Source organism: Oryctolagus cuniculus, chromosome 12 (assembly GCF_964237555.1).
Source record: "Oryctolagus cuniculus chromosome 12, mOryCun1.1, whole genome shotgun sequence".
Classification (NCBI taxonomy): domain Eukaryota; kingdom Metazoa; phylum Chordata; class Mammalia; order Lagomorpha; family Leporidae; genus Oryctolagus; species Oryctolagus cuniculus.
The window spans coordinates 19,306,423-19,322,663 of NC_091443.1; the positions used below are offsets into that span (position 1 = coordinate 19,306,423).

At 44.8% G+C, this 16,241-nt stretch overlaps 1 protein-coding gene across 3 annotated transcripts in view; it reads left to right on the forward strand.

Moving 5' to 3' along the window:
- The window catches only part of CCDC198 (coiled-coil domain containing 198), a 47,531-nt gene that overhangs the window by 9,821 nt on the left and 21,469 nt on the right, over window positions 1-16,241 (forward strand). For 2 of the 3 annotated variants that reach the window (XM_008269709.4, XM_017348334.3), the window contains exons 3-5: window positions 5,966-6,052; window positions 7,542-7,640; window positions 9,263-9,422. In XM_008269709.4, coding sequence (XP_008267931.1) covers window positions 5,966-6,052; window positions 7,542-7,640; window positions 9,263-9,422 — 346 coding nt within the window. Of the gene's footprint in view, window positions 1-5,965; window positions 6,053-7,538; window positions 7,641-9,262; window positions 9,423-16,241 lie in introns of all 3 variants that reach the window. The other variant, XM_002718267.5, reaches the window with a different exon arrangement.

A 16,241-nucleotide genomic window follows, 5' to 3' on the forward strand; every position in this document is an offset into this window, starting at 1 on the left:
GAACATCTCAGGTCCTGATCTCCAGCTGTGGTACTGGCTCTGGCTTCCAGGTCACATGGAGGGCATCTCAGGTTTCTTTAGCCAATAGAGACAACCCACAGCTATCAGGAGCCATACGTGCCTGTGGAGCAGCTCCACTAAATATCTGCCTGTCTTGTTTTCTGCTCTATGAGATATTGGTCTTGGATTAAAGCCTTACCGTATCTTTTTTTATTTTATGCTTTATTTTTCATTGCTAGATGTCTGAAATTTGAACTCATTGCCAAACCTTGATGAGAAATTCCTTCCTGACAAAATGATTTCTCACTCGGAAGCTGTCCTTGATACTTCCCCTGCTTTCCAGAGCCTTAAAACACCCCTTCTTATGGGGCCAGCACCAGGGCTCACTTGGTTAATCCTCTGCCTGCAGTGCCAGCATCCCATATGGGCGCCGGTTCTAGTCCCAGCTCCTCCTCTTCTAGTCCAGCTCTCTGCTGTGGCCCAGGAAAGCAGTGGAGGATGGCCCAAGTGCTTGGGCCCCTGCACCCGCATGGGAGACCAGGAAGAAACACCTGGCTCCTGGCTTTGCAGTGCCGGCCGTGGTGGCCATTTGGGGAGTAAACCAATAGAGGGAAGACTTTTCTCTCTGTCTCTCTCTCTCACTAACTCTGCCTGTCAAATTAAAAAAAAAAAAAAAAGACCCCTTCTTAGGTCATAGTGCCAGATTCATGTTACATTTTTCTTTGAGTTTCTCTAGCCCTTCTTCCCATCTTGCTAAACAAAAACAACCGTCTCAGGCTAGTGTTGATGGCCAAGCTCAGCAACAACCTGTGGTTGATTTAATCTCATTCCTGAATCTCCTCATGGACACTTTAACTGATACTGCTGTTTGTTTTGTTTGAGAAGACACATACTCCAGAAGCCTTTAAACAAATAATACACTTTCTTAGTATTATGAAATGGAGAGAAGGTATCATTCTACCAAGGCTTGACTAAGTCCTCTGTAGATGATGAAGCAAGGCAGAGAAAAGGAGCATGCATGAGAATCCAGAATTCTGAGGCAGTGTCATTTGACCAGTTTGTTTATCTGAAGCCAGTTTTCCCAACAAATGTTTCTGCAGTATTTCTAAGGCCAAATGATTTAACGGAGGAATCCTACTTGCAATGTTAGATGCTGCCATCTAGTGGTTCTTGTGAAGCAATAATGTAATTTTGTAGGCACAGTTCATAGACCAGGAAGAAAGCACCTGGAGAGAGTTCTTTAAGGCATCATTTAACCTTAAGGAGAGCTGTGGATTTAAATGGGAATAGGTATTGGAATAAAGAGGTCTGTGGTTAATTAGATATTCATAAAATCGAAGGTGGCCACAGGAATTGGTGATAGGTTTTATAAGATACCTCTAAAAATCTTGGCTTCTTTAGACTCAATGTTTCAATAATACTCCACAAAAGAGACCTCTGTAGTCTGTGTTGATATGGCACCTTTCACAGATACTTAAGGCTAGTGGACCTCAGCCTAGTAAGAAATCATCGGAATCCTAGGAAGAGCTTTGAAACAACAGACACATAGGTAGGTATAGTTACAGATAGATATAGACATTTAGATAGGTATAGTTATAGGCAGATATAGATTAGATATAAAAATCTACCCTAGAGGACACACCTTCATTCTTCACCATCTCAGTCCTCACGGAATGGCCTGAGAATTTCTTTTTTGAATTCCAGAAGATGCTGATGATAAACCATTGAGAGAACATTTAGTGGAGGAAAGAGCATGGGGTTTGAACCTGGACAGAGATGAGCTTGAGTCCTGGAGGCGTGACTCTGCAATGGGACCATCAGAGTCACACACAGGGTTCACCTAAGGATTAAATGGGCCAGCATAGTCACAACCCTGGACAGGGTGTGCAGCCATGGCTGCAAACTCCCATGGACCTAGTCAGAAAACCAAATCCTGAAGCCTCTCCCAGAGCAGGGGATGGCAAAGACACTGCCTCATACTCCCCCACCTTTAGAAATCCCCACTCTTTCTTTGGGGATTCTTCCTCCTGTAGTTGTCTGCAGGATCTCTTCCCTCTTGGTCTCTCTTCCCCCTTCCTCAGGCCCTTTACTTTCTGGTTTCGGAGTTGATTAGCCTCTACCTCCTCTGCCAGCAGCCCTATTGGCTCTGCATGTTCATGGCCTGCAGAGTTGAGAGCCAGGGGAAGAGATAAACTTTTCTTACCAGGATTGATCACCTCTCATTATATCTTTGCTAACTTAAAGGGTGAGAGTGGGACAGAGAACCACTTTCTACCACAAACACAAATCGCCTGGCATGTATCTTACATAAAATATCCTTCTGCTCTCTCCTTCCTGCCTCCAGATCTTTTGCCCTTCTTTGGGTCATTTCAGCAAGAAGTACCTCTGGCTTCTCTCCCCAGAACAGGTCATGTCCAGGGCCATCAACCAAGAAATAGCCCTACAGGGAAGAAGTTATGGAACCAGCCAACAACCCAGCATCTATTTTTTGTGATCCTGTTCTCTTTTTACCCTGGTCACCTGAAAACCTAAGTTGCCCTTTAAGCCTACTTGTTGATAATGCAATATATCACACTAAAATGAAAAACAATTTTTCAATAAATCTGCAACTTCCTTTAGTATAGGACTGGAGTGGGTGTGGTGTTCACGTTGCTTGCTGTAGCCTAACATCATCTGGTTTTCCTCTTGCTTCTCTGGTCATGAGTTCTCTGTCTCCTTGGCGAATTAACCTCCATCCACAAGTCTCTTAGTGCTGAAGCTCCTCAGGTCTGCAGTTCTTGGCTCTGCTCTTCATGTTCTTGACCTTGTCCATGACCCTGATTTCAGTTGTGCTGTACCTCTAGCATAGATCTCTTCTCTGAGCTCTGTGCCTGCATAACTAAGTCTCTAGTCAACATCTAAACTGGCAGATGTCCAATTTCTTTCAAATTTAACATTCTCCAAACTAAATCTGCATCTACCTTGTATATCCCACCCACAGAAGGCCTCTACGTTGCTTAGCACATGTCAATGGCTTCCCATTGCTCTTAAGAAGACCAATGGCTTCAAAAAGGCCTCCCAAGCTCTCCACGGCCCACCCGAGCCTAACCTCTCCAGCCTCATTTTGAGCTGCTTTTATCCTCAGTCTGAACTGTAGCCAACATATTTCTTTCAGTTCCTTTAACAAATAATGCTCTCTCCCCACCCAGGACTACTGCACATGCTGTTAACTCTGCCTGGAACTCCTTAGTCTCCTAAAAATTCCCAGTCTTCCAATTTCTGCAAAGCAACTCCCTCCTCAAGACATTTTCTTGGGCTGCCTCCTTAGCCCTTTCCTTCCTGTATTGGTTTTCTACTGTTGCTTACAAAATAGCTTAAACAACAGAAATATATTGTCTTACCATTCTGAAGGTCAAGGTGTCTAAAGGGGCAGTTCCTTCTGAGGGCTGTGAGGAAGAATCTGTTCTGGGCTCTCACCTGGCTTCTGGTGGTCTGTTGGCAATCCTTGGCACCCTTTGACTTGTAAATCTGTCACCCAATCTCTACCTTCATCTTCACATGGGTCCTCCCTGGGTGGATGTCTGTGTCCAGACCTCTCCTTTTGATGAGGACACTATCATACTGGATTAAGAGCCCACTCTTGATGCCCCGGTGGAAAGAAGGGGCCATCAAAGGAAGATGTACTCTTCTCTGAAAGGAAGAGAGAACTTCCACTTTGCTTATGGTCTTGTCTAAATAGTGATGGAGTTTGAGGTCACAAAAGGCTTCCATAGCCTTGGCAGCTCATGTCAAGAGTCTTGGGTGATCACTGATGTCATACATAACAGTGTTAATTGTTAAATCAATAACAGGAGTCACTGTGCACTTACTCCCCATGTAGGGACTTCTGTCATTAATGAGTGGTACTATGAGAATTAACTGTAAAACTTGTTTTCAAACAGTTCTTTATACTTCGTGTGTCTGGGTACAAATTGTGGAAATCTTTACTTAGTATAGAGTTGGTCTTCTGTATATAAAGTTAGTTAAAAATGAATCTTTATGAAGAATGGGACAGGAGAGAGAGTAGAAGGTTGGATGGGAGTGGGTATGGGGGAAAGAATTGCTGTAATCCTAAAGCTTGTACCTATGAAATTTGTATTTGTCGGGGCCAGTGCTGTGGCTCACTTGGTTAATCCTCTGCCTGCAGTGCCGGCATCCCATATGGGTGCTGGTTCTAGTCCCAGTTGCTCCTCTTCCAATCCAGCTCTCTGTTGTGGCCTGGGAAGGCAGTGGAGGATGGCCCAAGTGGTTGGCCCCTGCACCCGCATGGGAGACCAGGAGGAAGCATCTGGCTCCTAGCTTTGGATTGGCGCAGCCCGGCTGTAGTGGCCATTTGGGGAGTGAACCAACGTAAGGAAGACCTTTCTCTCTGTCTCTCTCTCACTGTCTATAACTCTACCTGTCAAATAAATAAAGAAATTTATATTTGTTAAATAAAAGCTTTCTTAAAAAAACAAGCAGACAAACAAAGAAAAAAGAGCCCACTCTTGACTCCAGCAGATCTCGACTAACCTACCTCTGTAATTACCTTATTTCCAGATAAGGTCGCATTCGGAGGCACTGTGGGTTAGGACTTCCACATATAAATTTGGTGGTGGTCAGGGGTGGGGATTATAATTCAACCCATAAGGCAGCTCATTTTTATAGATTTATGCATCTATTTGAAAGTTGGAGTTACAGAGAGAGAGAGAGAAAGGAGAGATACAGAGAGAGAAATCTTCCATCTACTGGTTCACTCCCCAGATAGCCACCACAGCCAGGGCTGGGCCAGGCTGAAGCCAGGAGCCAGGAGCCAGGAGCTTCTTTCAGGTCTCTCACATAGGTGGAGGGACCCAAGAACTTGAGTCATTTTCCACTGTTTTCCCAGGTGCATTAGCAGAGAAAGCAGCTCATTTTCAAGGTCTGGTCCTCCAGCTAAATATTGTCACAATCCTTTCCCTGTGGATGCTGTCCTCAAAATACTGGTAATGACCCAGCAAATAATCAAGCAAGTTAAGGTGTGTCTGTTGCATGTAAATTCTAAGCTCCGAGACCAAATCCATTTTTGTTGACCATTGCATGCCTATGCTTGGCATGCAGCAGTCATGCACTAAGTACTTACTGGGTGAACAAATAAACTCTGACCCAGAGACTCTGTGTCTGGAAGTCAACAGTGATCACAACTTCAACAGTAGAGACTGAGGGAGCATCTCTGGAGACATTAAAAACGGTTCACTTCCATAAGGACTGGAATAGTTTAGCTGGGTGGTAAAGGAATGAATACCAGAAAGTAACTTCCTGGAGCCTCTTTCATCTGTAATGTTCTGGGACCCTGGTTTTTTGATAACTGAATATAGTTGGTCCCTCAATGCTTACAGAAAAGAATTCTCTTAATTTTCTGACAACTATTTAGATCAATAAGTCACTGGCATCAATGCAATAGATCCACAGAGGCTGGCGCCATGGCTCACTAGGCTAATCCTCCACCTTTGTCACCGGCACTCTGGGTTCTAGTCCCGGTTGGGGCACCGGATTCTGTCCTGGTTGCTTCTCTTCCAGGCCAGCTCTCTGCTGTGGCCCAGGAGTGCAGTGGAGGATGGCCCAAGTGCTTGGGTCCCTGCACCCGCATGGGAGACCAGGAGGAATCCTGGCTTCAGATCAGCGCAGCATGCCGGCAATAGCAGCCATTCCGGGGGTGAACCAATGGAAGGAAGACCTTTTTCTCTGTTTCTCTCTCTCTCACTGTCTAATTATGCCTGTCCAAAATAATAATAATAATAATAATAGATCCACAGAGAACCCAGAGAAGCAGAAAAGCCCTTTGCACACACAAAACCATAGCACTCCTGGAACTGCCTTTTCTGTATGCTGCTTTTGCAAAGTGTTAAGGTAGTTTGATGTCTGGCTTTTGCATTTCATCATCTCATGGCATGGGAAATGCTGAAGGCTCTAAATGTTGGACTTGTAGAAGCTGGAACCCATTGACCTGCCACAAGTGATTACCTCTGAGAGGCTCCTGAGCCAGCGAGAAGCCAGGACCAGGCACACAGCAAAGGTAAGCTGTGGCCATCACAGGAAGGGGGTTAACCAGGGGCAGGTTGCATGGGACTGGAGTGAGCTGCCTTTTCATGTACTCCCTGCACATAAGAGTTCAAAGACAAATCAAACTGTTAAGTAAGAGTCAGATCTTTTCACAGCTATTCATTCTCTCCTGTGCCTACCTCCAACTGGCAGTTGCTCTTCTCTCTTGATAAGCTCTGAGCTCTTTTGTGCTTTGTGGTGAAAACAGGGCGATGTACTAGAGAGAGAGAGAGAGGAATTTTACTTGGAAAATTATCTATTGATCTAGAAGTTTCCAAATCTGTCGAAATACCCAGCATGACTCTTCCCTTTTTTTCCTACCCTCAATTTCTATTTATTCTCAGTTTACAGAAATCTTATCTGCAAGTCTTTCCTGCTTATTTACCCCAACCTTGCTAAAATGAACCCTGGGAAAGGTCTTCTATAGATCTTTGCCCTGCTGTACTATTGTAGAGCCCCACAGAGTGGAACTCCCCTCACATGGAAATGGAAGCTGTGAAGTAGGAGTTGATTTTCAACACTTTCCACTCCGAGTTCACACTGGAGGCAGCCAGGTGCTGTTGTGCCACTGGCTGACTTGATCAAAAGTGTCCTGGTATGTCAGGTCCTTAGGCCATGCTTATAGTACTCACGTATATACAGAGAAGGGCTTCTCCCTGAGGTTCCCATTGGCTGACAGTGTCCATTGGGAAACACAAAGAGTATCGCTCAACACATCCTTTCTGTTTCCTGGCAACAGCAAGACACAAATGAAGGTGGATTCACCTCTGGCTTCCCTCAATGCCCATCTGCACTAGCCCGCTAGGGGTCCTGAGACACTGAGGAATCACAAGTACAATCACTAGAACCACAAGTACTCAACTTCAAATCCTTCCCAAGCTGCAACATTCTCTGGGGTTTAGAGTGACCTGTGGACATACACTCACAAAAATAACTTCCATTTATTCATTTTGTGGCTTGCCTTTCATTTCATGGCCAGCACAAAGGCAAGGAGAGAAAGGAAAATCACATCAAACCAGAATACATTGCGGGAGAGATAGCAGTAAGTGTCTGCTGATAGGAGAAATGATATATTGTGAAAGTGAAATGCACAAAGATATTTCCATTCAAGGGGTGAAAAACTCCACAGGAACCTGAAAAACTACATTATCTACACAGCAAACTGACACTTCATTCGCTGATAGCAAGGCAAAGGACTTGTCAGACACAAAACAGTCTGCTTTTGTCATCGCAAGATATTTATATAAATTATGATTAAGATCTCACTCTGAACCAGCAGATGGAAGATCTCTCTCCTCTTTCTCTCTCCATCTCTCCCTCTCTTGTCATAACTCTGACTTTCAAATAAATAAATAAATCTTTAAAAAGAATCTCACTCCGTTCCAAAAAGGATTTTAGGTTGTGGATTGTAGAAACAGTAACAAATTACCCCAGACTAACTAATGTACCATCTTTCATAGCAGGAACTGGAAAAGAAAATGCAAGCTCCAACGTATGCTTCTGGGAAAAGACAATATTTACATAAGATGCAAATGCTGGAAATGAACCGTAAAAGGCAAGAGGTAAATATGAGAAGAATGTCCTGTGTACTGAATTTACATCACGTAATCACTGCCTTGGCACACGAATGTAGTCAAGCATACACATCTAGTCTTTGCTTGGCATTTTACAGTCAGACATTGGAGCTGAAGATTACACCACTAAAGCTGGGAAAGGAAGAGCTTACCATTACTGACCTGCTCCGTCTTTTCTCTGCCTTCCCAAGAATGTATCTGGGCCCCAAGTCTCCCTTTTGAGAACAGGTTGCTCCTGTGACATTCCGGCTCTAGCAGGAAAATAGAACTAGATCATTTTTCTTAGTTCAATAAGTGGCATGTGGGAGAGTGATGTGGGCTTATTCTGAAAATCAGGGCCCTCTAACCGGTGCCACAGAATCATTGTCCAAGAAAGACCTTGCCATAGTCTGCTTCTGTTGTTTTTGTTTTTGGTGCCATTAACATAAAACCACAGACCGGGTGCTTTACAATGAAAGGCAAGGTATTTTTCACAGTTCTGGAGGCTGGGAAAGTCAGTGTCGAAGTGGGACCATCTGGCAAGGAGGGCCTTCTTGCCATGTCATGACAGTGTGGAAAGCATCACATAGCAAGAGTGTATTCAGGACAGTAAGAGGGCAGAAGCAAGAGACAGCAAAGGAGGCCAGACTTGCTTTGATGATGACCTAGCCTTGGTATAACAAACCCACTCCTGCCAGAATGGCCTTACTCCATTACGAGGGTGGAGTGCTCATGAATAAATACCCCAACCTCCAAAAAGAGAACCCTAATACACTATTGGTGGGAATGCAAATCAGTATAGCCAATAAGAAAACAATACAGAGATTCCTCAGAAAACTAAAGATCTACCATATGACTCAGCTATCCCACTTTTGAGAATATATCCAAAGGAAATGAAATCAGCCTATGGAAGAGATACCTGCATTCCCATGTTTATTGTAGTTCTCTTCACAGTAGCCAAGATATGCAATCAATCTAGATTTCCATCCATGGGTAAAGAAAATGTGATGTATCTACACAATGGAATATTATTGCACCATAAGAAAGAATAAAATCCTAACAGTTGCAACAGCACTGATAGAATTGGAGATCATTATACTAACTGAAATAAGGCAGACACAGAAAGACAAACACCACATATTTTCTCTTATAGGTGGAAATTAAAAGGTCTCATCTCCAAATACCATCAACATGACAACTAGGAGATAAAGTTTCAACACATGAATTTTGGTGTACACATTCAGGCCATAGAAGACCTCTTGTAACCAAACCCTTTACCATAATATCCTATAACTGAAGTATTCTAAATTCTTCCCCTTGGGAATGAGTCTACAGCCATTGTGCTCTGTGATCCCAAATGTCTCAATCTACAGAGAAGCATTTCTGCACGTGCCCTCATCTTAACTAAGCTATAGCCTTTTGAGACTGTAAGCATAGTCAAATTTCCCCTAGCAAGACGGAAAATAAAGAAAACTCCACATCTTCAAATAGGAAAATGAGAAACACCTTCTGCTTAGGGAGTGCAGGTGTCCACCAATGAGCACACAACTTGCAAGGTGGCTGATAAGTTTCTCTGTTCTGGTGAAGGTATCCTGGGGAAAACACTAACCATTTATAGCTGATCATTTCAGACCCAAATGGAGTTAAAGAAAAGTCTTCATAAGGAGGCAAGAATTAGCAATCAAAAATTGAGAGACCATAAAGCTGAGAAAATCCTTCAAAGCGTCTCAATGGATGGTGACTATGACCTTCTAACCACACTGCCAGAGAAAATACTGAACAGACGTCTAGGTGAGTCATATAATTTTTTTCAGCAAAGTTTTTTTCAAATGTTTTTAAAACTTCATCAAATGAACCACTAAAGTGTGGAAGGAGAATGAAGTGAGATGACTCGGGTCCCTGTGGATCTGACTCTGATTTGACTTCCTGGGATATAGAGGGCATGGTGTCATATAATGTTGGACATTTGGGAGGAAAAGACAGAATCTTTTTTTTTTTTTTTGACAGGCAGAGTGGAGAGTGAGAGAGAGAGACAGGCAGAGTGGAGAGTGAGAGAGAGAGACAGAGAGAAAGGTCTTCCTTTGCAGTTGGTTCACCCTCCAATGGCTGCCGCGGCCGGCGCACTGCGCTGATCCGATGGCAGGAGCCAGGTGCCAGGTGCTTTTCCTGGTCTCCCATGGGGTGCAGGGCCCAAGCACCTGGGCCATCCTCCACTGCACTCCCTGACCACAGCAGAGAGCTGGCCTGGAAGAGGGGCAACCGGGACAGAATCCGGCACCCCAACCGGGACTAGAACCCGGTGTGCCGGCGCCGCTAGGCGGAGGATTAGCCTAGTGAGCCGCGGCACCGGCCCGAAAAGACAGAATCTTAAGCCCTGTAGTTAGACATTCTTTTCTTTGTATGGGTTTAAAATGCCTTCCATGCATTATTGCTATCCTTGCCCTGACCCCTTGGAGGGGAAAAGACCAAGCAGCCTCATCTCGTGGTTAGAGAGACTGAAGCCCATGGAGTCACTTGGTGAACGGCACTCGGCAGTTGGGGGCCAGATGCAGACATTCCTCTAACCATGCACCTTCTCCCCTGAATGCCAGTCTTCTCCACCCATGCAGACCATCTGCAGCAAATCCAGCATCATGGCCCAACCAAACTTGCACCTCCTGCTGCATCCCACCATCTTGGTGGGTGAGACCCCCACTCCCCCGTCACTCAGGCCCAAGTCCTGGGACACTCTTCAGTCCTCCTCCTCCTGGACATCAGTCAGCCACGAAGTCCTGTTGACATGACCTGGCGCTGAAATCTTCCCTCTGTTTTCCATTATCAATGGCATGGCCTAGGTCAGGCCCCCAATCTGTCAATTCAGGGCTCCTGCATCCACTTCCTGACCAGGCTCCTCTTCTTAAGTCTTCTCCTCCGAAACTGATTTTCCATGTGGTCCCCAGACCAGGCACACCAGCAGCCCCTGGGAACTTGTCAGGGTCCCAGTCAGGTGGCGAGTGAGTCCCAGCATCTGGGTTTAACCACCTCTCCAAGTAGTTCCGATGTCCCTGCAGTTGAAGAAGCATTTGGCTTCAAGTCTTCCTTGATTGCACGTGGTAATCAGACGATTACCCAACCCCTAGCAGCATGGCATTGTCGGGTCTTTTACAGAATGCAGAATTTCAGAGCCCACCCCAGATTTATGGAAGCAGGACCTTCCAACAAGCACCCCAGGTATCCTCCTGACTGCTGAAGTCCTACAAATGTTGCCCCAGTCGCAGAGTAATCATAAAATGAAAATTTGACCATGTTGCTCCCTGGCTAAATGAAAAAAAAAATTCATTGGGTGTCCATCAGTCTCAGGACAAAGTCCAGGGACCCCAAGACTTTCAGGACCTAACCACCAGCAATCTGCCTTTCTAGTTTCATCCTCTGCCACCCCGGCCCCAGTCCCCTTATCCCAGCCCAGCCAAGTTGCTCCATGGCATGGGATTGTTCTGTGCTTTCCATTACATGTCCATGTCTATAACCTCTACACTACAATGTCCCACCAATGACAATCCCCATTAAGTTTGCCCTCTGTCTTCCCTCAAAGCAAACCCACAGTTGTGAAGGCACAATGTTGTTCACATCCTGTAGTTTGTTGTGCTGTGGGCCAAATCCCCACAGCAGCAGGACTGACCACTTACAGAGCTGCAGAAGTGCCACAGGTTGTGTCTCTACAGCTCTCTTTAGGTCTGAGCTTCAAAGATGCAAAATCACAGCAGAAAGAGACAGTGCCCTGCTCAGAGGAACAAAATGTTCATCAATAAATTACTTAAGTAAGAAAGAGCTGCATAATCAAAAATCTACTCGAGGTTTTCATTAACCTATACTCCCAAGTCTCAGAATGAAATGTCTCATAGATAGGCAACTTTTTTAAAGGATTTATTTATTTATTTGAAAGAGTTACTCAGAGAGAGAAAAAGAGGCAGAGAGAAAGAGAGGTCTTCCATCTGCTGGTTCACTCCCCAGTTGGCTGCATTGGCCAGAGCTGCACCAATCTGAAGCCAGGAGCCAGGAGCTTCTTCCAGGTCTCCAATGCAGGCACAGGGGCCCAAGGACTTGGGCCATCTTCTACTGCTTTCCCAGGCCATAGCAGAGAGCTGGATTGGAAGAGGAACAGCCGGGACTAGAACCAGCGCCCATATGGGATGCCAGAACTTCCAGCCAAGGCTTTAACCTGCTGTGTCTCAGTGCTGGCCCCCAGACCTGGATGGAGCTTTTCAAAAACAGGGATTCCTTAGCCCCAACTTCACCCAACTGGATGAGAATCTTGAGGGCAGGGGAAAGAGAATCCTACTTCTAAAAAATTTTATTTATTTATTTTTGTTTATTTGACAGATAGAGTTAGACAGTGAGAGAGAGAGAGACAGAGAGAAAGGTCTTCCTTCCATTGGTTCACTCCCAAGTGGCCACTATGGCCGGCGTGCTGCACTGATCCAAAGCCAGGAGCCAGGAGCCTCTTCCTGGTCTCCCATGCAGGTGCAGGGCCCAAGCACTTGGGCCATCCTCCACTGCCTTCCCGGGCCACAGCAGAGAGCTGGACTGGAAGAGGAGCAACTAGGACTAGAACCCAGCACCCATATGGGATGCCGGCACTGCAGGCAGAGGATTAACCAAGTAAGCCACAGTGCCAGCCATTATTTATTAATTCAATAGGCAGACAGACAAAAATAAGGAGACACAGAGAGATAGAGAGATAGAGAGATCCCATCTGCTGGTTCTTCCCCCAAATGACTTCAACAGCTAGAACTGAACCAAGCTCAAGGCAGGAGCAGGAAACTCAATCCAGATTTCCATGTAGGGGGCAGTGACAGGAATCAATTCCATAAGACATCACTGCTGCCTTCCAGGGTGCACAGTTTCAGGAAGCTGGGGTTAGGAACTGAACCCAAGCACTCTGATCTGGCACACTGGCATCTCAAGCAGTGTCTTAGCAATTAAACCAAATGCCTGCACTAGAATCCTAAAGAAGTTGAGTGGCTCTGAGGATTAGCCAACCTTGAATGGACTGGCTAACTCTTGAGAGCTCTTTCCACACTTCAGGTTTGAGAATCTTTTTTTTGTAACAACTTTGTGTGTGTTTTTGGGTGTAAATAGATATGATAGAATGAGCCAAGAAAAATGTAGATTTTGCCAACATGACATAGGGAGGAAATCCTAATTCTCCTCATTAGAGAGAAATCACAATGAATTAGAATTTCATGGAATGAAGTGTCTACATCAACTAATTTGCCTACTGTTGAAGCTGCTGTTGAGAAGGAAAGGAAAGCAAGTATCACAGAAAGTCTATTTGATGACAAATAGACAGCAGTACCTACTAAGTTTTCCATTCTGCTCTGTGTTTGAATTCTCGTTGTATAGCCCTGAGCATGAAAAAGTGTAGGATACTGGGATAACAACAGACAGATTAATTTGATTAAGTGCTACTCAGTGTTTTAAATGCATGATTTAACCCTTGTATCAATGCTATGGGGTAAGGATTATTGCCACCACTCCTTAACAGATAAGAGGACTAGACCCTTAGAGGTCTAATCAATGCTCAAAGCCAAAGCCAGCTAGTGAGAGGTGAGAATGCCCAGAGGATGCACACCCAGAGAGCCTGACTGCAGAGCCTACAGACCTCATGGCACTTAGCATATGCAGTAGCAATGGTTTCTTTTTACCAAATCCCAGAGAGCATCCTCATAAAAATTTTGTGTATTTCTTTATTTACTGGAGAGACCTAGAGATAGAGACACAGCGAGAGTGCTTCCATCCACTGTTTCACTCCCCCAAATGCCTGCAACAACTAGGGCTGGGCCAAGCCAAAGCCAAGGAGCTGAGAACTCTGTCCAGGTCTCCCACAGGAGTGACAGCCATCACCACTGTTTCCCAGAGTCCACACTGACAGAAAACTGGAGTTCAGAGCTAGGGGTGAGCATCAGACCCAGGCGCTTCTGTCTGGAATGCAAATGTCTCAACTGCTAGATCAAAAGTTGTCCCCAGAGAACATCCTGGATTCCCTTGCCTGTCCTCTAAAAGCAGAGGATAGCACAAGCATTTGGCTACTCAGGAGCTGGTAGTTAAGGTTCTTCTGCGCTAGTCCCCTCTTATTCAATGATAGAGTTGACCAGCCCCGAGCCCATTTTGGAAGGCGGAATGAGACTGATAGTTCTCCTGTGAGACAAAGTCAGTCTGTGTCTTCTGCTGCCCCTAAAAATGAAAACATGCTTGCTTGACACAATAAACCATGTATATAGCACACAACTTATTTGCCTACATTTAGCATGCACACAGTGAGCATTGTTCCTTTTGGGGTAGAATTCTATGAGTTTCAATGTGCAGTGCCTGCCTTCTCCAGGCTCCGTGATGTGACTTCGACAGGCAGAAAGAGCACTGGGGTTAGAGTCCAGGTCCTTCACTGAGTCCCAACAGTGTCTTCACTAAATGTAAGCCCGTGGACCTTTTCTCATTGCTGGAATAGTACCTGGCACTTAGGGACCTCTCCATAAATGTTAGCAATGTAGACAGAATTTACTAGAAAAGGAGTTAGGATAAATAGACTTTTTTTAAAACAGTTTGCAAATGGAGAGACCTCACCTTCAGTGGAGAATGAGCTCTAAAGGAGCAAAGAGAGAGGCTGTCTACAGAAAGTCCCCACCCAGGCTCTGGTCTGCAATGCCAGCTGCAGGGGCAGGAAGAACTCCGTCCTGATTGATTGCTAATAGAAACTGAGCACAGGTCAGGGTTCATCAGTCAGGTGACATGGGACTTCCCTGCAGGAGATGAATTTGATGGCATACAACAGTGATGGACAGTTGTAAAGAACAGGGAACCTGAGCAATCTCTAGTCTCTAGTTGGTGACGGATCACTCAGCTTCACTATCAATTTAGGCCCAGAGACCCACCCCAGACCCATCAGTGATACTCAGTCTGTCTCAGTTCACAGCTATATAGATTCTATGTTGCTTTGATCTCTAAAGAGAAGCAAATATAGCTAAATTCCAGTTACTTAAGCTCTTCAAACCATAGTATCTACACCTATGAAATGGGGAAAAAGTTACTGTTTACCATGTAGGTAGGGCTTATATGGAAATTAATGTAGTATGTGTAAATGCACATATGGAGTGTAAAGTGCTGTAGAAATATGTGGAAATGTGGATAAAAGCAAAGAAAGATGTCTTATATGAACAATCATGTGCTCAGGGAAGTATAGGGAAGTTTTAAATTTAATCTTTCTCCCCTGGAGTTTCAATAATTTTAGTCTGTAATATAAACTGACAATAGATAAGAGGAAAAAGAAGAGATAACAGTTTTACATGTCTAAGGAATGGGTGTGCAAGACTCAAGGTGGGGCAAGGTGGCTGGCCCTCATTCAGAGCTTAAAGGACAGGGGCTTGGGCTTCCAGGGAGCACAGAGGTGGCAGAGGCCATGGGAGATTTGGGGAGGAGCTGCAACAAAGTCTCCCAGGTAAACAGCCACCTGTGGGCATCTCTACCTGAGCCTGGTGTCAACCCACAAATCTATTCTTCCTGTGGAAAGACTGGAGGGGAGAATACGGAGAGTTAGCATCAGATAGAAAAGCCTGTGCCCACATCTACAGCTACTTTACTAACACAGAAACACATAAATTTCTCTTTCACAAAAGGACAGTGTTTCAGAGCCCTTCATCTGTCTGCATGGGTCAAATCTCTCTGGATAGGCAATTCAAAATAAGCCAAAGAAACACATTCAGGGTGGAATGTTTCACTCTCCTGTAAATCCATCATTTGATTGTCCCCTTCACAAGTCTGGTCTTTTTTAGCCATATGTACTATATTTCTGCTAACTAGCTTGTTTTATTTTGCTTTTTGAATACTTTTTAAATATTTTGTTTGTGAAATTATGGGTTTGCATTGAAGTGAAATGGACACTATGAGAGACAATGACATGAGCAGCCCTTGGCTAGACTATTGAGGAACAACTTACTATTTTGTTCCTTTAGTATTTTTGTTGTTGTTGTTGTTGCTCGATTTGCTCTACACAAGACCACTGGTTGAACTCTGCAATCAATGCACAACCATTCTTAAGCGTTTAAAAATTAACATAAAATTGATCTCTGTGGAACATGGGAGTGGGAATAAGAGAGGGAGGAGATATATAGGACGGCACATACTCACTCAGACCTACCTCCAATGGTGGAACTGGAAATGTGCCAGGGGATTTCAACTCAACCTTACCAAGGAGGCAGGTACCAATGCCAGCACACTTGGTAAAGAGACAAATATAAATACACAACTGATCCAAAAGATAGGGTAAGTGTCGAAGAGATTACACAAATAAGACCAGTGTAAGCAAATAATGAAAGATAGAATCAAAAGGGAGAGAATGATCGATCCTGCGGGGGAAGCAGAACACACAGCAGACTCATAGAATGGCAAATGCTCAAAACAGCACTCCTGCCTCAGAATCAACCCTTGGGACATTCGGATCTGACTAAAAGGTCCATGAAAGTCAAGCAGGCATGGAAAGCCATGACACGGTGGCAAAAAAACAATCTAAATGAAGGATCCTGGTGAACAACACCCCAGCAGAAGGATCAGGCCATCAAGGAGAGAGGCACCTTTCTC